The sequence below is a fragment of the Oryx dammah genome, unplaced genomic scaffold (assembly GCF_014754425.2).
Source record: "Oryx dammah isolate SB20612 unplaced genomic scaffold, SCBI_Odam_1.1 HiC_scaffold_1, whole genome shotgun sequence".
NCBI lineage: Eukaryota > Metazoa > Chordata > Mammalia > Artiodactyla > Bovidae > Oryx > Oryx dammah.
The window spans coordinates 51,780,400-51,805,467 of NW_024070185.1; the positions used below are offsets into that span (position 1 = coordinate 51,780,400).

At 40.6% G+C, this 25,068-nt stretch overlaps 1 protein-coding gene across 1 annotated transcript in view; it reads left to right on the top strand.

Moving 5' to 3' along the window:
* Positions 1 to 23,731, top strand: part of GCNT1 (glucosaminyl (N-acetyl) transferase 1) — a 43,784-nt gene extending 20,053 nt beyond the window's left edge. Inside the window, exons 3-4 of the mRNA XM_040256800.1 lie at positions 17,870 to 18,007; positions 19,248 to 23,731. Of these exons, the coding sequence (XP_040112734.1) occupies positions 19,388 to 20,674 (1,287 nt within the window). The 5' untranslated portion in view covers positions 17,870 to 18,007; positions 19,248 to 19,387 and the 3' untranslated portion in view covers positions 20,675 to 23,731. The remainder of the gene's footprint in view (positions 1 to 17,869; positions 18,008 to 19,247) is intronic.
* The last annotated feature ends 1,337 nt before the right edge of the window (positions 23,732 to 25,068 follow it).

Genomic DNA, 25,068 nt, shown 5'->3' on the forward strand with positions numbered 1-25,068 from the left:
AGTCAATAAAGCAGAAATGTTTTTCTTGAACTCTCTTGCTTTTTCCATGATCCAGTGGATGTTGGCAATTTGATCTCTGGTTCCTCTACCTTTTCTAAAACCAGCTTGAACATCTGGAAGTTCATGGTTCACGTATTGTTGAAGCCTGGCTTGGAGAATTACTCGTATCAAATATAGTGTAAGCATATTACCAGTTGGCTCACTTTCTTTAAAAACTAATGTATGTAGGATCCTTAACCCAATTAAATTGCTTAAAATTATTATTATTTTAACCAGTGAAGGAGCTGAAACTTGGAGCAGTTAAGGGCTTAAAGTCCGAGTTGGTAGATGATTGTGTCGTTTTTGAACTGGATAGTCTGGCTCTAGAGTAGAAATCGTTGCTACCAGACTCCTTTCTCTCACATGTAGACAGACTCATATAGAGCCACTAGCAACGAAAGAAATACAAAATGAAGCCTCTCTGCTGTATCATTTTACAGTTGGAATAGGTCAAAAATAATTACACAGTATATGAATATGTACTACATAATTAGGATAATTATAGAGTTAATATAGAGAAAATGATACTCAGATATTAGGGTACTCAGTTTAAGTAAATACTATAGTCTATTTGAAAGAGCATCAAGAGCCATAGAAATTGATAAATTTTGATCTAAGAGGCCTGGAATTCCAAGGAAAAGCTAAGAGAAAACAAAGATATAAGTATATTCATACATGTCTGTAGCTCATCTCTGAATGCCAGTTCATCTCAAACACCATTTTTTCTGTCATTACATAAAGACTTCCTTTACTCTTGGGCAATAATTTCAAATTCAACAACTGGACCTAAATGTCATTTAGATAAAATGATAGATAAAGGTTGCCCCTCAAGTTTATGAAGCTTCTTAAAGGGAACATTGGCTCAGCTCACATATGTGTGTCTGAGGGTTGAAGAAGTTGTTCTGCTGTACCTTTGGTGTGAAGTCTTAGGAGGAGATTGTGTCATAGTTACTCTTGAGGGACGACTTGGAAGGTTCTGGGGCTCCTTGTAAGGTGAGGAGGTAGGGCAAGGTATAATTCAAAGCTGTTAATAACTGGATCCATTGTGGTTCTTGGCTAGAAAGTCAGACTGTTCCGCTCCATCTTCTCTCTCCCCAGAGTCAGTTGTGGGCTGAGCCCCACCTCACCTCTTTGCTGCTGATTAGCTGCAGCAGATCACCAGTAGATGGTCATCAGAGCAGTGAATGCCTCAGTTTCCTTAACCGTTAAAGAGAAAACATGTGTAAAAAGAACTTGCCTAACATTTCCTTAAAATTTTTAAAATGTCCTTAATTCTGCAATAACTTCATTTGTATGAGCACCATCAACTTAGTATCAGTCTTTAAGGAAATTACTGCAATCCCTGGGATTGCAAAGAGGCAGACATGACTTGGTCACTGAGCAACAACAACAAAGGAAATTACAAACAAGAAGCCACCATAGTAATGAACACATAGTGTGTAAATGCATCAAATGCCTGTCATTTTCAAAGCTGTCCATGTGGGAAGAAAAGTAAGATCTCACACTTGTGGAAATACATCCTAATTAAGATTTTGTCTTGCAGTGGGACTTCCCTCCCATTCTGTGCTCTCTTGACCCTCAACTCAGTCAAAACTCAGCCTTCTCACACCTGGTCCTGTCCATCATCCATCTGCTGAAGAACAGCAGAATGCTTTATCACTCAGGTGTAGGTTCCCCTCACTGAACTCATCTGCTCTTGTGCACAGGTGAGGAGACTGAAGTGCAGAAAGGTTAAGAAAGGTAGGTCAATCCTGAAGATAGGATGGGAGTCACCCAGCATGAGGCCAGTCCTTTGGGGTTTGTTTGTACATGTTCATTTTGTGAGATCCAACACAGAGTGCTTTGAATTCATGTTACACTCACTGACAGACTATAATTTGGAGCATTTAAGTCCTGTACTTTAGTCTTATCTGGAAAAGACAGGTAGAAGGCCCAGTTAACAAGAAGCATCCAAGATACCACCCTACCTTTTTTGGAGTGGAAGGGAGTAGATTTTTCAATATTTAGACTTGTTTGTTTTGTTCATTCTTTGAGTCCTTACTGGTTTCATAAGCCTGTGCAAGGCCCACGAGGCAGTGTGGGTAGGGTGGGAGAGGGATGGTGGTGTGGTGGTGGAGGGTGGGAATGAAGGGTGAAGCTAGATTACTGATTACTAGGAGCTGACCAAGCAGGTGCCTGGATCAGTTCAGAGATGGGGATCTGTGGAAATAAGTGACCAATGATGGTGATAACCCTTGTTTATTGACAAACTGATGCATACTAATTACCATGTTAGTTGCTTTATAGGTTGTTTTTGTTTTTTTGAATCACCACCAACCAAATAGGGAATTATAAGCTTCATTTTTCAGATGAGGAAACTAAGGCTCAGAGAAGTTAGGTAGCTTACTGAAGCTACTCCTTAGGACTTGGCATAGAGTTAGCATTTATTCTCAATTGTGTTTGACTTCACACCACTGTTTTCCTCTGTGGCTTCCTATAGTGAATGATATTGGATTTCAAAGAAGGGGGCAATCACTGTGGTTCAGAAAAGGGACCGTGTGCAAGAGGTGGAGTTGGGTTTATTTTAACATGTTGAAGGAAACTGGGCAAAGAGAGCACTTCTCATCCCTTCTGATGGTTAATTGTTTATTTTTCTGTATGGACTGAGAATATTTGCTCTGACGATTTTGCTTAGCAAGCCGAAAATCCAGACAGGTGGTATGATCTGGAAATTTGGGAATTCTTCTAAAAGCAAGATAGAATCTAGTATTTTAGAATTAGAATTTTTGGAACCCAGGAAGCGTTTAAACCCGAGAGTATTTAAAATTGAGATTTCAAAAAATTCGGGACCTGTGGGCTTCATGATGATTGGGTGGGACAGAAACCAGAGCTACTGGTAAGATGTTTCTGCTTAAGAATTGTTCTTGCTGGGTGACCTTGCCAGCCATGTGCACTCTGTGTGCTGATTTTTTCATCTTTAAAATTATTTAGTAAGAGTGGGGAAAATGAACCTTAAGATATCTTTGAAATCTAAAATTTTATTTCTGTGAAACTATGCTTTATTCAGTGCTCTCTTCAGTATTATAAACCACCCACTATTCATTTTTTTAAAAAGGAAAGAAAAAGTTTATTACTCTTCAGTCTGGAATTTTGAAGTGAACAATGAGACCTTTTATACTTATTTTGGCATGTAGTGGTGAGGAGGTTGAAGATTCCTTCAAAAAACAAACTATGTGTGTGTATGTCTGTGCATAAATAGATATATCTCTATTCAACTCTGATGAGGTCCACCTCTGTGAATGAACTTAGTACCATAGAGGATAGGTTTTTTGCATTTCACGTTTAGCTGTTACTTGTACTTGAAGGAAATTGGGATAATACTCTAGCCTCGTATGCAATAAGAAACACACTGGTCTTTGAGAGACAGCCAGACAGATGATCTTTGTTCTTTATCTCCAAGTTTTCGTGGCATGAGACTTGGAAAGGTCTGTCTTTGTGTGTTCGAACCACCTGGGGTCACTCCTGCCTACACTCCTAACATTTCTCTTACTTTAAAAAGCCTCTTCTAAGTAACATTTTTGCCTAAATGTACACACCTACTGTAAAAGGTGTCAAGGTACAAGCCAATGGCATCTTTTTAAAAATCATAACAGAGCTTAAAAAAAAAAACCCTCAAGTATAAAACTGTGTCACGAATGGAGTCAGGGAAAATTCAGTGGCGTTAAGTATATTCAGAGTGTTGTACACCCATCTGCATTGTCCGTTTCTAGAACTTCTCATCATCCCGAACAGAAACTCTGTACTTACTAAACAATAACTTCTCCTTTCCTCCTCCCACTGCTGTCGTAACCTCTATTTTACTTTCCACCTCTATGAATTTAATTACTCTAGGTACCCCTTATAAGTGGAAGTATACAGTAATGTGTTTTTGTGACTGGCTTATTCATTTAACAAAGATGAATGTGGCATGTGTCAGATTTTGATTCCTTCTGAAGGCTGAAGAATATTCCACTCTGTGTGTGCGTGTATATATATATATGCACACATATACACACACACCCCTCGTTTTATCATTTGCTTTTCCTAATTGCTAATATAATGCACTAACTTTGATATTTTAATACAGTCATGGACATTCTTTTGACTTTTAAGGAAATGGATACAACTTGTATGGGTAAACTCATATATACTTCTACCACTAAATTGTAAATTTGAAGAGAAGTTGAGTGAAGGATATTGAGAAACCATTGGTACCAACTGTGGTGGGATTAATGGGACTTTTTTTTTGCTGTGGAAAACACATAGTAGGCCTCAAGGGACACGTAATTGTAGAATCCTGTCTGAGTTGACCAGCTGTATTTCCCTGCACTCATTTCCTCATGAGCTGGAGCCAGTGTCTTCAAGCTCTGTTTCTTTAGCCACAGGCCCCACTCTGGCGACCACAGGACTCAGACAACAGAGTGGGAGGGGCCTCAGCTCATTCATTTTGATTCACTGTGTCTGGTGCTCTGTCCCCTCCCCACCTTTCTTTTTTGACTCCATGAATGTGTAACTCTAGGTTCTTAGAGAAAAGGACAAACCCAGGCATTTATTAAGTTTTATTTCACTCTTTCAAGCTGTCATTGAGTATGTAAAGAGAGATCCAGGTGAAGAACATTCAGGGGGGGTGTGTGTGTATAATAAAGGATGTATGAGGAAAAGAAAGCGTTCAGAGAACACACCGATTAAGTCTACCCTGTGACCTCTGTGTACTTATTGTTTGCCATATATTCACAAAGGATATTTTCAGAACACTGTCTTGGCTCTTCCCAGGTTTCCTTCCTTTCTGGGGTTGAGCATTTTCATTATTACTAAGCAAAGCTCATTTGATGGATGGGATGGGAAGCCAGTCCAGGGAGGACAGAGCTGTGTTCCTAGAGCCAGGCTACCACCACTGCTCCTTCTGTGCTGGGCTTCTCCACAGCCTTCTGGCCTGCTTCTCAGAAGGACTTTTTATTGTGAGTGAGAATTTTAAGCATTTGGGGTGGGTATGTGTCCCCCGTTTATCATCGCTCTTCTGATTTCTTCACTGAAACCTGGCCTTTAGTTTCCACGAATGTGCTTAAACATCTATTCATTGTTGTGGTTCACTATAACTGAGAAACAGACTTCGTGTCTTAATAGAATTTAAAAGAAGGTCCCTAGGGTTAAGGACGGAGAAGGCAATGGCACCCCACTCCAGTACTCTTGCCTGGAAAATCCCATGGATGGAGGAGCCTGGTAGGCTGCAGTCCATGGGGTCGCTAAGAGTCGGACACGACTGAGCGACTTCACTTTCACTTTTCACTTCAATGCATTGGAGAAGGAAATGGCAACCCACTCCAGTGTTCTTGCCTGGAGCATCCCAGGGACGGGGGAGCCTGGTGGGCTGCCGTCTATGGGGTCACACAGAGTCAGACACGGCTGGAGCGACTTAGCAGCAGCAGCAGCAGGGTTAAGGAACCTGAGTGGTAAACAGCTATTATTTCTTACCTTCCTCTTCTTGTGAAAGCTGCTTCTGTTACACATCACTATCTCATCTTCCTTTCCGGCTTCCTTTGCTTCAGGCTTTCACTCCGTCAGCAAAATATTCTCTCTTATTTCCTAGTATCTAAATCCTACCCATTTTCAGGATTCAGGTGGGTTGCAATCGAGGAAGACTCTATGGATCCTTTCTTTTCCTCTAGATGGACTTAAAGCTTTCCCCTCTGAAATAGTGCAGACTGGGGTGTATTTCATGGGTCCTGCCAAGCCTGTGTGCAGAAATGGTAGGTTTTAGTTATTGTTTTAGGCCATCAGCTGCCTAGCCTCAGGGGAGAAAATGATGGCAATTGAGAAGAATGAATACTATTTCCAGGCATGAATGAAATGCAAGAGTTAGTTATTTAAATGACATTTTGTCATATAGTGGTGTAATGAGTAAATGGAAAACATTTTCTGTATAACTTTTCATGTCATTAATTCAGGCAGGCACGCTCTGTTACTCAGTTGTGTCCAGCACTTTTGTGACCCTATGGACTGTAGCCTGCCAGGCTCCTCTGTCCATGTAAGTTTCCAGGCAAGAATACTGGAGTGGGTTGCCGTTTCATACTTCTAATTCAGGCATGGAGAACCTTTTATTGATTTTTCTTCTGTAAATGACCACATGGATGAAACCTAGTTTTACTTAGTTTCATCTCATTTAAAATTAGGGACAGGTCTTTGAGACTTCCATTAATTATACTTACTATATACTTTAAAATTTTATATAATTATTAAATATGTTTTGGTGTGATTGAACAGTTAATGAAGATATAAAAAGAAGGCAAAAATGGAAGAAAAGGTTTAATGTTCTATTTACCAAGACTTGAGAATATTAATTTATACTAGTTATCTTTAAAAACTCATTGACTATCATCATAGCTCTTAATTTTATCACCACCTTTAAGACTAGAAAAATGTAGCTTTTATGTTAATCAAAGTTTATAAATGCACATTGTTTGAAAAAGCAGATATTTCCCCAAGAGTGTAACATCAAAGCTCTTAAAACTATCAAAGGTCTTAGATTTTTACCCTACTTGAAAGCTAGCAAGTCTTTCAGTTTTCATGGATGCTTGCAGAAGACCTAAGACTCCTGGGCCAAACACAAGGCATAGTTTACTACCTATAGCAATAACAGAGCAGAGTATCAGCATTTTTCATGTAGGTTCCTAAGTCCTAGTTCCCGCAGGGCAGTATGAACACAGCCAGGTGATAATCTGCACAGAGAGTGGCTTGCATTACAGGGAAGGAACCCTGAGCTTAGGGAACCCGCATCTTTTATGGTGGGCCATTGAACATGCTTTCCCTTTGCTCCCAGAGATATTGCATTTATTATCCCGACAGTAAGCACACTGGTCCTTTGCTAGTGAGGGAAGCACTGTCTGTCTTTCAAGGCTGTTCACTGCACAAATAGCCTTAAAAAAACAGTCCAGAATGAAAAGGCAGTTAGTACCGCATTTGCAAGATGTGCAGAAATATGAAGGACCCATGGATAGTTGTCTCTTAACAAAAAGTTATAGTTATGAAAAATAATCCTTTCCCAGTGCCTGCAAAACTTCCTACTCCCTAGAACCCCAGTGTCCAATAAAAATAGGATGTGAGCCACATTTAATTTTTTCTTTCTTTCTGTCTTTTTAATACATAACTCTTTTTTTTTTTCCCTCTTGCCCTCATGGCTTGCAGGATCTTAGTTTCCCAACCAGGGATTGAACCCATGTTCCCTGCAGTGCAGAGTCCTAAACACTGGACTGCCAGAGAATTTCCCCGAATAGTTTTGATTTGAGTTTAGTTGAATTCAGGGATGCAGAACTGACAGATACAGAGTCCATAGATGTGGAGTGCCAGCTGCATAATATAAACTTGGGGGGCTAGATTGTGTAGGTTTGAATGTTAGCTATTCCACTTACTAGCTTTGTGACTGATACTCTGATTTATAATCAATGTATATTTGTTAATCTGGTCCATTTCTGGCACAGAGCTCCTGTGAAACCCTTGGAATGTCCTAAGTGATGAAAGCAACAAAAATTGTCTATTATGTTGATGAGGTGACCCTTGAATCCTACCTGAAGATGGGGGCTGGTTGCAGGAGGACCAACCAAGTGATTAGAGGGTTGGAACTTTCAGTCCGACCCCTTACATCCCTACCTCCCATCTCTAAGGAGGAGAGAGGATCTGGAGGTTGGGTCCCCCGATGGCCAGTGATTTAATCAATCATGTTCATGTAATGAAACTTCCATAGAAACCCAAGACAGCTTGGTGCAAGTGTGGAGATTTGTAGAGTGGGGCTCTCAGAGCGTGGAAGCACTGCATCTTTCCCCCATACCATGCCCTGTGCATCTCTTTCATCTGGATGTTCACCGGTATCCTTTATCATATCTTTTTTATAATAAACCAGTAATCTACTTAGTAAAATGTTTGAGTTCTGTGAGATGCTCTAGCAAATTAATTGAACCTGGAGAAAGGGATTGTGGGAATTTCTGATTTATAGTCTGAAGGTTAGACTTGGCGAGACTGAACTCTTAAACCATGAAATGGACACTGTCTCTGGTTAGATAGTGTCAGAATTCAGCTGACTTGTAAGACACCTGGTTGGTGTCTAGAGAATTGCTTGTTGGTATATTCCCCTCCAGTGGAATTTGGATAAGAACTCCTTTAGTGACCTTGGTAGCTATTTAACCTCTTTATGCCTCAGTTTCCTCATCTGGAAAATAGTGTCTTCTGTTTAGAGTTATCCTAAAGATCCTACGAGTTGTTTAGGTAAATCCTTTAGAAGAGCTCCTTGCACATATTAAGCATTCCAAAATAGTGATACTCTTTTTATAATTACTGATGGGCTTTGTCTTTTGGTGGTGTGCTTGTTGCAATAGCCTGCTGAGAAGTTACATGCAACTTCGCATGTATGAAAATGCCTTTATTCTATGTTACATTGACAAATAGCCTGGCAAGTTATATAGACTTCTAGGTTGAAATGGTGTTGGTTTCTGCCATATATTAACATGAATCAGCCATAGGTATACATGTCACCTCCCTCTGGAACTTCCCTCCCACCTCCCGTTCCTTTTCACCCCTCTTGCCTTCATTTTCTTCTTTCTCAGTGGAATGCCTGTTATTTGAATGTTGGACCTTCTGTATCAATTTTCTCATTTTCCATTTTCCATTTATTTATCTTTCTGCTCTCCTGTCTTGGGGCTTTCCTTAACTTTAATTTCTGATTCTTTAATTGAATTTTTTAATTTTAGCCATCATACTTTTGATTCCAAGAGCTCATTTTTAGTCTCTGTTCCATTTTCATAGTCTCTTGTTCTTGTTTCATGATTGCAATAGTTCTTCTTATGTCTTTGCTGATAAAAACCCTAGGGTTTTTTCATCATTGCAGTTTTCATCTCTTGATCTTAATTTCTCTATGTGACAGAATATTTAATGGGTACAAATTCCTCCCATTGCAGTATCTGTGCCCCCTTGCAATGTGATTTTGCTTCCCTTCCCATCCAGAAGTAAAACCTTATTTCCTCTGGAATCATGGCAGGCCTCGTGACTTTCTCTAATGGAATATAACACATATGATGTTGTGTTTATTCTGCTGCTTAGCCCTTATGAAGCTTTGGAGCTGCTGGGCTCTTTTGGTATGCTGCCCTGAGGTGCCAGGTAAGGAATCTCGTCCAGCCTATACGTGATGAGAGGCACCCCAGCTAACATTGAGTACTGCATGCAGATGTGAACGAGCTGTATGGAACCTTCAGTCTGGACAGTCCTCTATCTGCTTGTAGCTGCCTAGGTGAGCCCAAGTAACACCAGAAGGATTGCCCACCAATTCCAAAAGTAGTGAGAAATAATAAGTTGTTTTTATTTTCTGTCACTAAGGATTGTGGTTGATTATATGGAAATAGTTAACCTGATAACCGCCTCTGTTTTTTTCTGATCTCTTGGATATCAAGTAGTTTTCTATTCTCTGAGGCTGAAGCCTGGGAGGTATGTATGCCGGCCCGCCAGTATTCTGGAAATGAGGACCTTTGACTTAATTCCCTCATTTTCAGGTTGGTACTCCTGCCCTCATCTGTGCCTTGTGCCCTCCAGGTCAGATATTCTATTTCATATTTTCCAAAGTTTTCTGGTGGAGTCAGGAAGGGTGTTCACTGGATTATGAAGAATAGAGGGAGGGGTCTGGGAGTCTTAAGAGTCTTTTAAGTAGATTTTCACTCAGTGGAGTTTTACTCCACTTCGTGCTGCTTCCAGAGGAGTTTGTGTTGCCAACTCTGGAGTGTTTGGAGGGGAGGGATCGATGGCTGGTAGTGGGAGTTGAGGGGGGGACTGTGCTATAGATTGAGTGCCGCTCAGCTTTCTCTGCTGCCTGCTTCAAGGGGTCAGCTTTCTGATATCTCCCAAGTCAGCTATCACTCAGTCCCTCTTGCAAAATTTTGGTGCCATTTCTTCAAGTTTTTTGAGGGCTTCAGTCATTTATTGGGGCTTCCCTGGTGGCTCAGATGATAAAGAATCTGCCTTAATTTTGGAGACCTGGGTTCAACGCCTGGGTTGGGAAGATCCCCGAAAGTAGGAAATGGCAACCCACTCCAGTATTCTCGCCTGGAGAATTCCATGGACAGGGGAGCCTGGTGGGCTACAGTCCGTGGGGTCGCAAACAGTTGGGCACTACTGAGCAACTAACACACAGACACAAGCATTTATTATCATTTCGTCTTTAAACAGCATGTTCTTCAGGCTGTACTCTCTAGGACAGGACAGCCCTTGCTGCAAGTGTAGAGAACTGGAGACAACTCTGCTCTGATATTCCAAAGGGAGAAAGGATAGGTGTTTAATTTCTAGCAGAGGAACTAGCTCACTTGAGAGAGAATTTATTCATTCAACAAACATAACTTAGTGATTCTCTGTGCCACCTTCCGTGCCTGATTCTAGGACATGAGGCTCTGAAGAAGGGAGACTGGGCCCTCTTTCTGCTTCCTCACATCATCTAGCTTTAATTCGTGTAGAAAGCACCCTTTCCCAAGGGGCATAGGAAATGTGGTCCAGTCTTATAGAAGGTCCCCTAGTGCCCTTGTTTCCTTAGCTGGATCCTGAGAAAATTCTAAGATGGATTCTAGGAGGCAGCAGCCTGAACTGTGGAGCTTGGAGCTGAGGTCCAGGGACCCAGAGAGCTTCTCCTGGCCAATTTGGAGGGACAGGCACTGTGGGGTCTCAGGAGTTTGTTTTAACATGAACTTCTCAGAGAAGCTAGGGAGTTCACTGCAGTGAGTCACAGACAACAGCCAGATAGCGGAGACCACCCTCCAGGCAGTGCACAGCTGGCAGGAGACAGAGATCAGGTGCCCCCAGGTGACTCGAGAGCATGGGGGTGCCTGGGGCAAAAACAACAGTTGGCAAGTCCTCTGCCTTGGGGTCTTACCTGCTTCCCACTCCTTCCCTTGGCCATGCTTTGGGGTGGCATTTAGGCACCCTGGCTTGCATCCCAGTCCTCTGAGATCTTACATGACCTTGGCATCAATCACAGTAGTGGGCATTTTGCTCCTGTCACAGCCTCCAGAGACCTCAAGAACAATGGGACTTGGAGCGTCTGCAAAATTGAGCTCCAGAGGAGTATCCAGTGGAGCTCGAGGGTGACTGAGCCGAGACTGAAAGCTTCCTGCTGCAGAAGGATGATGGGTCACGGACCCTGACGTATCCGTCAGCTGTGCGTTTATGCAGACACACAGATGTGTGCACATACTTAGTGTGGACACACATGTGTGTGTGTACTTTTTTTGTGAAATATTTCCACTACTTAAAAAAATGGTACAATAGGCAACAGGCAGAATTATTCTTATCTATAATAGTTTTATTTGGACTTAAACCAGAATTAACTTTGGTGGAAATTGTTGAAAAAGAGTTTACCTTTTAAAATTCTACTCCTTTCTTCCATTATAGTTGACAGTTATGTCTGTCAGCTTTAACTTTCATAAAGGTTAACAAAGCTAACCAATGCAGAGCTCTTATTATCTTTTTATTTTTTCTCACTTTTTTGAACTTAATATTAAAAAAAAAATTTATTTGGCTGCACTGGGTCTTAGTTGTGTCACGCAGGAATCTTTGTTGCGGCACGCAGGATCTTTAGTTGCGGCACGCAGGATCTAGTTCCCTGACCAGCGATTGAATCCCAGTGCCCCCGCCCCGCCCCAGTGTTGAGAGCATGGAGTCATAGCCACTGAACTACCAGGGAAGTCCCTAATTTAATTTTTTAATTGAAATATAGTTGATGTGTGATATTATATAAGTTACAGATGTGCAATATAGTGATCCACAATTTTTAAAGATTATGCTCTGTTTAGAGTTATTATAAGATATTGGCTATATTCCCTGTGTTGTACAGTGTATCCTTGTAGCTTACTTTTTACATAAGCGTTTGTACTTCTTAATCCCTTGGGGCTTCCCAAGTGGCTCAGTAATAAAAAATCTACCTGTCAAGCAGGAGCTGCAGGAATGTGAGTTCAATCCCTAGGTTGGGAAGATACCCTGGAGGAGGAAATGGCAACCCACTCCAGTATTGAGGGGAGAATCCCATGGGCCCCAGGAGCATCGTGGGCTACAGTCCATGGGGTTGCAGAGAGTCAGACATGACTGAATGAGCTTGCATGCATCTCTTAATCCTTACTCCTGTGATGGCTCTCCCCTCTTCCCACTGGTAACCACTTACTTGTTGTCTGTATTTGTGAGTTTCTTTTTTGTTATATTCACTAGCTTGTTGCATTTTTTAGATTCCACATATAAGTGATGTCAGTATTTGTCTGTCTTCAATTTATTTCACTTAGCATGATGCCATCCAAGTCCGTTCATGTTGTTGCTAATGGCAGGGTTTCATTCTTTTATATGGCTGAGAAATACTCAAACACTCCCCCACATCTTTATCTATTATCTGTTGATGGACACCGTCTCTGTCTAGGAGTCATAGGTGTAATTAGAGGCTGAACAAGAAGATTCTGATCATTTATGTATGTGAACTGTCATATAAATATGATAAATCCTTTTGCTTCCAAGTTCTGAATATGTTATGTCATATTGATTTATAGTGAAACATATATTATTCCCCTTTCCCTCCCTCTTCTTGCTTTGCCTTTCTTTTCATTATTAAAAAGAAATTAAGAATATATCCCGAGCCACATTTCGCTCACTCTTTTACACATTTTTTTCATTGTCTTCTTTGTTTTTTAGTGTATACATCTGAACCATGTGTTTATTTTCTTTTTGGCTGTTCTAGGTGATGGACAGGGAGGCCTGGCATGCTGCAATTCATGGGGTCACAAAGAGTCGGACACGACTGAGCAACTGAACTGAACTGAGGTCTTCATTGCTGTGAGCGGGCTTTCTCTAGTTGTGGCAAGGAGAGGCTATGTTTGCTGAGGCGTGAGGGCTTCTCATTGCAGTGGCTTCTCTCGTTGTGGAGCACAGGTTTCAGTAGTTGCGGCATGCAGGCTTAGTTGCCCTGAGGCATGTGGAATTTTCCCGGACCGGGGCACTGAGCACCCATGTCCCCTACATTGGCAGGTGGGTTCTTATCCATTGCACCGCAAGAGAAGTCCTTGTTGTCTTATTTATATGGTGATAGTTCTCTAAATTAAACTAACGTGTGATTGAGATGAATATCATCTTTTAGAATTGGATTCATTTTAAAAATACAGAGGCACGTGCTAGTGATATCTAGTAGATTTTAATTTTTAAATGCCCTTATAGCACTTATTTTGTCTTCTACATTGTGAAATCTTCTAATGTTTCTTACTTATTCCAAGCTGAAATGTAGATGTGATGCTCAGTGAGTTTTGGACTTCTCTTACATGCCTCTCCTTATCTGTTTATCACTGTGTAAACAAGCCTGCACTGAGTGGTACCCTTTGCCTCTACTTCATGTTTTTGATTAGCTCCTTACCATTTTGAGATGTTGAAGACAAAGAGCCCTTGGGAGAAGAATAAAATTAGAAGGAGGCCTTTGCTTGGAACAGCAGTGTAATTCTAAACACCCAGCTGTGGCCAGTTATGTGATGCTGGGCAAAGTACACAACCCCTATGTTTCAGCACCCATTTCTCCCATTGCTCTGTGCTCCTAATATTCTATTGAATCTCAAGTGAAAAACAGTGTTTACATTATTAAGACTGGTGCTTTTCTGAGCCAACCCATGAACTGCATTGTGATAATTTTTTTCATCATTGTGTGATTCTAATTTCTTTGGGGTCAATAATAATTATCTCCCTAACCCCCTTTGCTTGCTTTCTTTTCAAAATAGTTATTACAGATTCACCCCCCAAACTCTGCCAGTTGTTTAAATGGGCTTTCAGTACGCTTATTCCCATCAGTTATTCCATCCATTTCATTTTCTTTCCATTCAGCATCTCTCCCACGGCCGTATGCCATGTTTGTCTGTTGGCCTGTTACACACACAGCCTAAGGTGTTCCTTTACTATCATCCTGGTATTTCCTTTCTTTCCTTCTGGTGTTGTGATACAGTTTCTGATTCTTATGTTGTCCTCCTCCTCGGCTTACAACATAGTTCTGATGGAGCTCATCAAAGTTCACATAGTTTTGATGGAGCTCATCAAAGTTCATTTCAGCTTCCTGAAAAAGGATGCAGAAGGATAAATATTTTGAAGCTTTTCCTCTCTTAATATGTAAAATGTTTTTATTTTCCCCTTAATTTACATGGTAGTTCATCTAGTTCTAAGAATTCTCATCTGGAATTTAATTTCTTTTAGCACTTCGGAGGCATTGCTCCATTATCATCTGGCTTCTTTGTTTGGCTTTTATGAAATATGAAGACATTCTGCTTCTGAATCTTTTTCACGTGGTTTATCTCCACTCCCCCACCCTAGAAACCTACTTGATACTCTTTTTCCCCAGTGTTCTGACATTTAGTGTTTAATAAGTATGTCTTGAAAGTGAAAGTCACTCAGTCATGTCTGACTCTTTGTGACTCCATGGACTATTCAGAATTCTCTAGGTCAGAATACTGGAGTGGGTAGCCTTTCCCTTCTCCAGGGCATCTTTCCAACACAGGGATAGAACCCAGGTCTCCTGCATTGCAGGTGGATTCTTTACCAGCTGAGCCATAAGGGAAGCCCAAGAATACTAGAGTGAATAGCCCCTTTCTCCAGTGGATCTTCCCGACCCAGGAATCGAACTGGGGTCTCCTGCATTGCAGGTGGATTCTTTACCAATGAGCTGTCAGGGAAGCCCTGAACTATGAGTTCAGTTCAGTTGCTCAGTCGTGTCTGACTCTTTGTGACCCCATGGATTGCAGCATGCCAGGCTTCCCTGTCCATCACCAACTCCTGGAGCTTACTCAGACTCATGTCCATCGAGTCAGTGATGCCATCTAACCATCTCATCCTCTGTTGTCCCCTTCACCCTCTATCTTTCCCAGTATCAGGGTCTTTTCCGGTGAGTTAGTTCTTCACATCAGGTGGCCAGAGTAATGGAGCTTCAGCATCAGTCCTTCCAGTGAAGACTGCAGCCATGAAATTAAAAGATGCTTACTCCTTGGAAGAAAAGTTATGACCAACCTAGATAGTCTGTTCAAAAGCAGAGACATTACTTTGCCGACTAAGGTCCGTCTAGTCAAGGCTATGGTTTTTCCTGTGGTCATGTATGGATATGAGAGTTGGACTGTGAAGAAGGCTGAGCACCGAAGAATTGACGCTTTTGAACTGCGGTGTTGGAGAAGACTCTTGAGAGTCTCTTGGACTGCAAGGAGATCCAACCAGTCCGTTCTGAAGGAGATCAGCCCTGGGTGTTCTTTGGAAGGAATGATGCTAAAGCTGAAGCTCCAGTACTTTGGCCACCTCATGCGAAGAGTTGACTCATTGGAAAAGACTCTGATGCTGGGAGGGATTGGGGGCAGGAGAAGAAGGGGACGACCGAGGATGAGATGGCTGGATGGCATCACGGACTCAATAGACGTGAGTCTGAGTGAACTCCGGGAGTTGGTGATGGACAGGGAGGCCTGGAAGGCTGCAATTCATGGGGTTGCAAAGAGTTGGACATGACTGAGCGACTGAACTAAACTGAACTTCCTTTAGGATTGACTGGTTTGATCTCCTTACAGTACTCTCAAGAGTCTTCTCCAACACCATAATTTGCATCAGTTCTTCAGCTCTGCCTTCTTTATGGTCCAGCTCTTACATCTGTACATGACTGCTGGAAAAACCATAGCCTTGACTAGACGGACCTTTGTTGGCAAAGTAATATCTCTGCTTTTTAACATGCTGTCTAGGTTGGTCATAGCTTTTCTTTAATGAGCAAGCGTCTTTTAATTTCATGGCTGCAGTCACTATCTGCAGTGATTTTGGAGCCCAAGAAAATAGTCTCTCACTGTTTTCATTGTTTTCCCATCTATTTGCCATGAAGTGATAGGACTGGATGCCATGATCTTAGTTTTTTGAATGCTGTTTTAAGCCAGCTTTTTCACTGTCCTACTTCACCTTCATCAAGAGGTTCTTTAGTTCTTCTTCACTTTCTGCCATAAGGGTGGTGTCATCTGCACATCTGCGGTTATTTGATATTTCTGCTGGCAGTCTTGATTCCAGCTTGTGCTTCATCCAGCCCAACATTTCTCATGATGTACTCTGCATAGAAGTTAACTAAGCAGGGTGACCATATACAGCCTTGAGGTAATAGTAGAAACGTCAGTTGCTCATTACTGACCGACTCTTTGCAACCCCATGGACTCTAGCCCACCAGGCTCCTCTCTCCATGGGATTCTCCAGGCAAGATGCTTTCTAAGGCCCACTGGACTTCGCACTCCAGAATGTCTGGCTCTAGGCAAGTGATCACACCATCATGGTTATCCAGGTCATTAAGATCTCTTTTTGTATAGTTGTTCTGTGTATTCTTGCCGCATCTTCTTAATATCTTCTGCTTCTGTTAGGTCCATACTGTTTCTGCCCTTTATCGAGCCCATCTTTGCGTGAAATGTTTCCTTGGTATCTCTAATTTTCTTGAAGAGATCTCTAGTCTTTCCCATTCTATTGTTTTCCTTTATTTCTTTGCATTGTTCACTTAGGAAGGTTTTCTTAAGTTTCCTTACTTTGTGATTTTTGGAACTCTGCCTTCAGATGGGTGTATCTTTCCATTTTTCCTTTGCCTTTCACTTCTCTTCTTAGCTATTTGTAAGGCCTCCTCAGACAACCATTTTGCCTTTTTTGCATTTCTTTTTCTTGTGGATAGTTTTGATCACTACCTCCTGTACAGTGTCATGAACCTCCATCCATAATTCTTCAGGCTATCAGATCTAATCCCTTGAATCTCTTTGTCACTTCCACTCTATAATCATAAGGGATTTGATTTAAGTCATATCTGAATGGCCTAGTGGTTTTCTCTACTTTCTTCAATGTAAAGTCTGAGTTTTACAATAAGGAGTTCATGATCTGAGCCATAGGCCACTCCTGGTCTTGTTTTTGCTGACCGTAGAGAGCTTCTCTATCTTCGATTACAAGGAATATGATCAGTCTGATTTCAGTATTGACCATCTGGTGATGCCCATGTGTAGAGTCTTCTCTTGTGTTGTTGTAAGAGGGTGTTTGCTATGACCACTGCATTCTCTGGGCAAAATTCTCTTAGTCTTTGTCCTGCTTCATTTTGTACTCCAAGTCCAAACTTCCCTGTTACTCCAGGTATCTCTTGACTTCTTTTGCATTCCAGTCCCCTATGATGAAAAGGACATCATTTTTTGGTGTTAGTTCTAGAAGGTCTTGTAGGTCATCATAGAACCGTTTAGCTTCTTCAGCATTAGTGGTTGGGGCATAATAGTTGGGGATGTCTTAATGGTTAAGATGCTTAAGTATTTTAACAGTATCTCTCAATGTTTGCTTTCCATTAAAGATTTGGAGTGGGGTAATAGACAAGACTGTTGAAAGAAGATGAGATAAGCAGCTAATTCAGCTGTAGGATTGTCTTCAGTGGGCCAGTGAGCACTGGAAATTCTCCCAGCAGGCATAGAGTATGTTGACTTTTCCAGTCATATAGGACTATTAAGCTGTTCCTTGGCATACATTTTGGGAAATGCTACCAGAGTTTTCTTTTAAAAAGTTCAACCTAAATTGCAGGATGTCTTCAAACCTTTAAAATGTTTATCCACAAATACAGACTTAAAAAAAAAAGACTGGAGAAGAAAATTTTAAGAGAGAGACATCAAGTAGCCATCATTTTGAAGAAAAAAGTGAATATGTAGAATTAGTAGACCAGTATGCTTTATGAGTGTATATGTATACTTACATGGGCGTATGTATCTCTTCAAAAATTTTTCTTTTTGTTTCACATTTTTTTTTTTTTTTTAAAAAGACTTATGGGACATAACACCACTACTGGATGCCTGGTACATTTAAGAAACCTGACTGCATAAGAAGCACTGTACATGGGCACAGAATGTTACCTGGAATCCGAGAACTAAATGATCCTGACTTTTCTTGATTTTAAATGGTAAAGTCTAAGTACATTTTGTAATATTATTCTGTACTAATAATGGTCGATTATTTTTATTTGTATTATCAATATTCACAAATTATTTCCTAATTAAGCATTTAAAAATTCTAGTGCTAATTCTGGTGTTAAAAAGTTTTCGAATCTGTATAAATCTGGTTTTGAGAGAGTTGATAGTATTTGACTTTCTTTGTTAGAACCAGTTGCCAAGTAATAAAATTGACTTTTGCGAATGAAACAGCATCTGTATGTTTGTAAACATTTTCCATAATAAAAGTGGGTTGGGCTCCTGGAATTTGAATACAGACAAAGAGTCTTTCATAAGTTACAATTTGCATACGAGTGTTGTTTTTCAGCAAGGCTTAATTATTATAACCTGTTATAACCAGTGCAGGAAATACAAAGCTGTTTCTCTATTTTGGGTCATGTATATTTTCTCTTCTTGTGGTACCTGGTATGGAACTGAACAAAGTGAGATCAACCCAAAACAGTTCCAAATCTGACCTGGTTTCACCTGAACTTTTCTGTTCCACTTTGAAAATCCAGTTGACCTGCTTTTCCTTCAGAGATTCTTAGCATCCACAGTCATTTCTGAACGTCTCCTTCAGTGGACCCCACTCCTAAGTTGATGAAGAGTGGAATGGATCTGATCTCTTCAAATATTTGGGGCTGCTGATGCCAACTGATGGACACTAATGGAAGTGTCTGGAGAAACCCTGATTAGTAACAATTTCAAGGCAAGGGGTGCTAATTACCACTGGCCCAGGATCAAAAACTCACCAACTGAGACTTCCCTGGTGGGCCAATGGTTAAGACTTCGTGCTTCCACTCAGGGGGTGCAGTTCAATCTAAGATACCACATGCTGTGCAATATAGCCAAAGAAAACAAAGAGCAACAATAACCCCTCCCTCCCCTGCAGAGTAAACACCAAAACTCACCCTATGGAGAATTTAATAATTACAGCTTAGGTCTTCAACTGTACTTTGCACCTCAATATACCTGAGAGGCAGAGTGTTGATTATAGGATATTCTAGCATATCCTTGTACTCAACTTTTTACAAAAGATAATCTGGCATTAATACCAGAGATTATGGGTATCCTTTAACAGTTTTCTAGGATTGACCCACTTTGTTTTTGTCTTCTGACCTCGTAGCAAAGAGGACAGTTTTTGAACCTGATGAGATGTCATAAAAGATTCTATTTATATATGTGTGTGTACCCTTTCTATTTTTCTCTTAGTGCTATCATCCATTTCAAGATGCCTTTGCACTTTTGATAAATGCAAACTGACGAATCTCCAGACCACGACAGAGAGGAAATCAGTACTGCTTGAAGCCTGAAAGACTACTCTTAATAAAGCCAAGTCCCCAGTTGTTGAAATGCTGAGGAAGTTGTGGAGGAGGAAACTTTTTTCTTATCCCACTAAATACTACTTCTTATTTCTTGCTTTTTCTGTGGTCACATTCACTGTTTTAAAAATTCATCAAAAGCCTGAATTTGTAAATTTTGGACATTTGGAGCTGTTTGAAGAGAATCCTAGTAGTAATGTTAATTGCACCAAAATTCTACAGGGTGATGTAGATGAAATCCAAAAGGTAAAGCTTGAGAGTCTAACAGTGAAATTTAAAAAGCGCACTCGATGGACAAACAATGACTATATAAACGTGACTGGTGATTGTGTTTCTTTCATCAAGAAGCGCAAATATATTATAGAACCACTTAGTAAAGAAGAGGCGGAATTTCCAATAGCATATTCTATAGTGGTTCATCACAAAATTGAAATGCTTGACAGGCTCCTGAGGGCCATCTATATGCCTCAGAATTTCTATTGTATTCACGTGGATAAAAAATCAGAGGAATCCTTTTTGGCTGCAGCTGTTGGCATCGCATCCTGCTTCAGTAATGTCTTTGTCGCCAGTCAGCTGGAGAGCGTGGTGTATGCGTCCTGGAGCCGGGTTCAGGCTGACCTTAACTGCATGCAGGACCTCTACCGGATGAACGCAGGCTGGAAGTACTTGATAAATCTCTGCGGTATGGATTTTCCTATTAAAACCAACCTGGAAATTGTCAGGAAGCTCAAGCTGTTGATGGGCGAGAACAACCTAGAAACGGAGAGAATGCCATCCCATAAGAAAGAAAGGTGGAAAAAGCATTATGAAGTCGTGAATGGAAAGCTGACAAACATGGGGACTGACAAAATACATCCACCTCTTGAAACACCTCTGTTTTCAGGCAGTGCCTATTTCGTGGTCAGTAGGGAGTATGTGGAGTACGTGCTCCAGAACCAAAATATCCAAAAGTTTATGGAGTGGGCAAAAGACACATACAGCCCAGACGAGTATCTCTGGGCCACTATTCAGAGGATCCCCGAAGTCCCAGGGTCATTGTCCTTAAGCCATAAGTATGATATGTCTGACATGCAAGCGATTGCCAGGTTTGTTAAATGGCAGTACTTTGAAGGAGACGTTTCCAAGGGCGCCCCCTACCCGCCGTGCAGCGGCGTCCACGTGCGCTCTGTGTGCGTTTTCGGAGCTGGTGATTTGAACTGGCTGTTGCACGTGCACCACTTGTTTGCCAACAAATTCGACACGGACATCGACCTCTTTGCCATCCAGTGTTTGGATGAGCATCTGAGGCATAAAGCCCTGGAGACGTTAAAACCCTAAATGTTGTAGGCAGTTTTAGAAATATTAATAAGGAGGCAGGAGATCTACCCCCATTTGATTCTTGTGCCTCCAGAATCCAACTGGATTCTTCAAGCCAGAGAAGCTACATGGTTTCTGCAGAGCAGGGTCGGCTAGAAAGGCTGTATCCTTAAGCCTAGACTTACAGTTAATGAGACACTCGGGCAGGTTGCAAGGCATTGTAGGGGAAGGTAGCTGGGGAAGAGGCCGAAGGCAAGCTAGCCTTTTAAAGAGCTCAGGGACTTTAAACTCTTTTAAGATTTGACTTGTGCCAAAATTACTTGGAGAGCTTTAAATATGAGGGATTTTCCTGATTTGAATAGGTTTATAGCAATAACCCAATTGGGATATAATTTATCTTGTAGATTGTGTTTGTTGAAAAAGAAATTTGACTTTATTCTAAATGATCTTGTAAATGACTGACTTTCTGCTGTTACTTTGAGCTATGTTGTGTATCTATATATGCCATCTCAGGGAACTTGAAAAAACGGGCTTGACTGAATGTGAATATTTCTCATTTTTGCTTTTAACAATGTATATGTGTTTTTAAAAGACGAAAAGAAACAGTTTCTAGTTGATTCTGTGAATCATCTTAGGTTACTTAAGAAGTTAAGGTATCTTGGGTTGTTACAGTGTCTACAGAGTAACACCCAATTTTTTTCAAATATGTCTCTCCCCTCCTCCTCCAGTCTCCCCACACTCTGCTATCCAGATGTATATAAACTAGTTTTCATAGTGACCCATATTACAGCCTCAGTTCTCTTATGTTTGGTAGTAATTGGCCTGTAGAACTAAGAAAGGGTGAAGAGTCATATGAGTGTTAAAAAGCAGCAATCTGTACTATCCCCAGAAATTAAGGATATTGCTCTTTGGATCAGCTTGTGTCCATGCTCCAGAATCTTGCATCCAGCTGCCACTTCTGTCACCCTTTGAAAGGAACTGGCTTCCCCACTTCTTATTTCTTCAAGTTACCGGCCCACTGGTTAGTCCTTAGCTCTTGCGTTGTAAGTTCCCTTCTCTCTCAGAACCTATGAGGAGGGGAAAGGTGTGCTGTTGTATCACCTAGTGTGCTTGAAGGCCTGGGAATCCTAAAGAGGAACATTAGGTTTGAGACAGATTGTCTCAGTATTGATATTATTTTTAGCATATAGTTTTTACTCTTTTAGCATATGCTTTCACCAAAAGACAGATTTGTGGTTGCTATTGCTATCTCATATCTAAAAGTAAATGAAGATTTTTAAAAAAGCACCAACTTGCACTTTTTCTAAGGTGATAGCAGTCAGCCAAAGATCTAATAGGACATAGGAAGTTTTTTTTTATCATTACTTGAGTTGTCAAAAAAGAATTAAATTCATGAACTTTATTGTTAAAACTTAGCCAACTTAAATAGTATATGGGAAGTTCATAATATCACACAATGTTCAGGCATTCAGCTGAGGAAACATTTTATTCCATAGAGTTAGGAAACAGTTTTATCTTACGGAGAGATTTGTTATACCAACCCTCCTGAATGAAAGTTTCACACTTTGGGAGACTGTCATTTGTAAAACGTGCAACGTGGATTGCTGTGGTTTGCATGATTTAACATGGCAGCCAATGTTGGACCAAGAAAAATATACCCACATTGAAAATTCAAGACGTGATATCAATGAGGGCATTATATGCATAGTGTTCTGTCTCTGTTGACTTCTAAACCAACTTGTTCTTTTAATGCATGTCGCGTGTCTCTCATGCTCTCTTTTAGAATAAAAGTTTCACCTGTAAGTTAGGCCTTTAAAAAAAAAACAACCAGCTCTAAAACTCGTGATTTTTGCTGACATACTTCATGTCTGTGTCTTGTGTTTTCTTAACTTCTTTCGTGGTGTCTTCACTGCTATACGATAGACGTTTTCACTTTTTTTTTTTTTTTAATATTTGCAAAGTTATAGGAAAGTTAAAAGTAATGGTACAGTGAACATTATATAACCTTCACCTGGAGTCATTGGTTGTTAGCTTCGTGCCTATGTGCTTTCAATTGTATGGATTTTTAAATTTAACAAAATTGAAAGTTAAAGTTTATAAATATCTAAAGTTATCATTCATAGCACTGCTCTTCTTGTAGTGTGACTAAATCTTATTAACGTTTAAATTGGCAGCTTTGAGGGATTTTTTTTCTCCCCATAGACATAAAAGCAATGATTTTAGAATCCATTTCCCCAAGCCCCACACTAAAACTGTGGACCCACCATCTTTTACGAAACTGTGGTACCTTTTCTTTCTAGAAAGTTTACTTACTTATATGTGTCTGAATATTACCCTATTGCTAATAGCTTTACAGGGATTATATAGCCATTAGGACTCTTAATTTTATGCTTTTCAACATAAATGAAATTCATACTAGTGGGACAAAGAAGATGGTTTTGAAAGGAAACCCATACTACATTCAGGAGGAGCAGAAATGTAAGTTCTTTGGGAAAGATAAATTACTTAAATTCCTATATTTCAGTTATTAAACACTCATTTCTTTTACTGTCATTTAAGGTCTTTTATAGGGAATTATTAGAAATTGTGTTCCCAAGTCCTTAAACGTACAGAAACTGCAGTTTTTTTATGGAAGTATTCTAGTTAATGAAGTGCTGATCAAGATTCATGTTAAGAATAAGAGTTAACAAAAATGGTTCTTCCTTGACAGGCGATTACCTAGGCTTTTCTCAGACTGTGGTAAGCCACCACTCAGCCCTGAAAATCAACTACTATTGTCTCTAAACATGTGTTGATATTTGTGTCATTCAAGTACAGTTTACTTAAAGAACATACATGGATGTTTTTGTAGTCATTTAAGGGAGGAAAAGCCATGTTTTACTTAATTTCACCAGCAGAGTAAACTGACCTGAATTTTTTTAGTTGGCTTAGACAAGTAAAAATCATTTCTCATTATGGTGAAAATAAATCAGTAAATGCAAGACTTTCATGACACGTGTGGTTACTGTGGGTTTTACTCTTTTGAATATGAATGAATGCATTTGGAAGCAGTCATATCACCATTAAAATCAGCTATTCGGAAACTGGTGCCTTATCTCCACAGTTCAGTTCAGTTCAGTCGCTCAGTCGTGTCCGACTCTTTGTGACCCCATGAATCGCAGCACTCCAGGCCTCCCTGTCCATCACCAACTCCCAGAGTTCACTTAGACTCACGTCCATCAAGTCAGTGATGCCATCCAGCCACCTCATCCTCTGCCGTCCCCTTCTCCTCCTGCCCCCAATCCCTCCCAGCAAGTTAGTCTTATTTTGTTAGCTACATAAGTTACTGTCTTTTTGGTTAGCTACAAGCACCCCAATATTAAATTTAGTAGTTGGATCTGATAGTTTGTAACCAACAAGTGTTTTGTGTGAGTAGTTATTCAAAACATAAAAATTTATTCTTTAGACAGAAATGTCTGAGAGAAGAGGGTATTGTCATGGTAAAAAGTGTAACACAGTTTATGCCAAAAGAGCTAGACAGGGAACTTTAGAAGAATGCAGTTTAATAGCCAGTGTTGCTTTCTGGGCCTCACTAGCTTCAGCTTATATCTGCTGAGAAAGAGTGACCATGAATACTAACAGATTGTTACTTGCGGTCTGAATGTGGAGAGCACACCAGAGGGAAAAGGGAAGTGCCCCCCCTTCCCGAGTATTGAGTGCCAGCTCCAGATGTCTCCTCAACTGATCTGGTAAACCCTTCTGTGTGCTCTTCATGAGTGTCCCTCAGTCATGTCTGACTCTTGGTGACCCCATGAACTGTAGCCCACCAGGCTTCTCTGCCCATGGGATTCTCCAGGCCAGAATACTGGAGTGGGTTGTCATTGCCTTCTCCAGGGGATCTTCCTGACACCAGAATCGAACTCGGAGTCTTCCTGCATTGTACGCAGATTCTTCACTGTCTGAGCCACCAGGCTGACTCTGGGTGCTCTTTAGCCCCACTTTTATTTATTTATTTAATTGGAGTGTAATTTCTTTACAATGGTTGTGTTTCTGCTGTACAATGAAGTGAATCGGCTATATGTATACATAATCTTTAGCCTTGTTTTAGATGAAACAGACTCTACAGTGTGGCACAGTTGATTAACCTCAGCTCTTTCTTGAAAGCTTGAGAGCTTTATGTATCCTTTTTAAGTCTGCTTGTCAAGGATTTAATTTTAATATATGCTTAAAGTTCTCAGAGCTTGTCATCAGAATATTGATTTACTATTTTTCAGTGTAATAAAAGCCAAACTAGAAATGAGTTATAAGTATTGGGAAAGAAAAGGCTGTTTTCATTAGTGCAGATGATAGTCCAAGTTGAATGCTCAGGAATCTGGACTTGAAATTAATAAGACATTAGCAAATACTGCCACACATGCAAAAACCAGTTTTTCCAT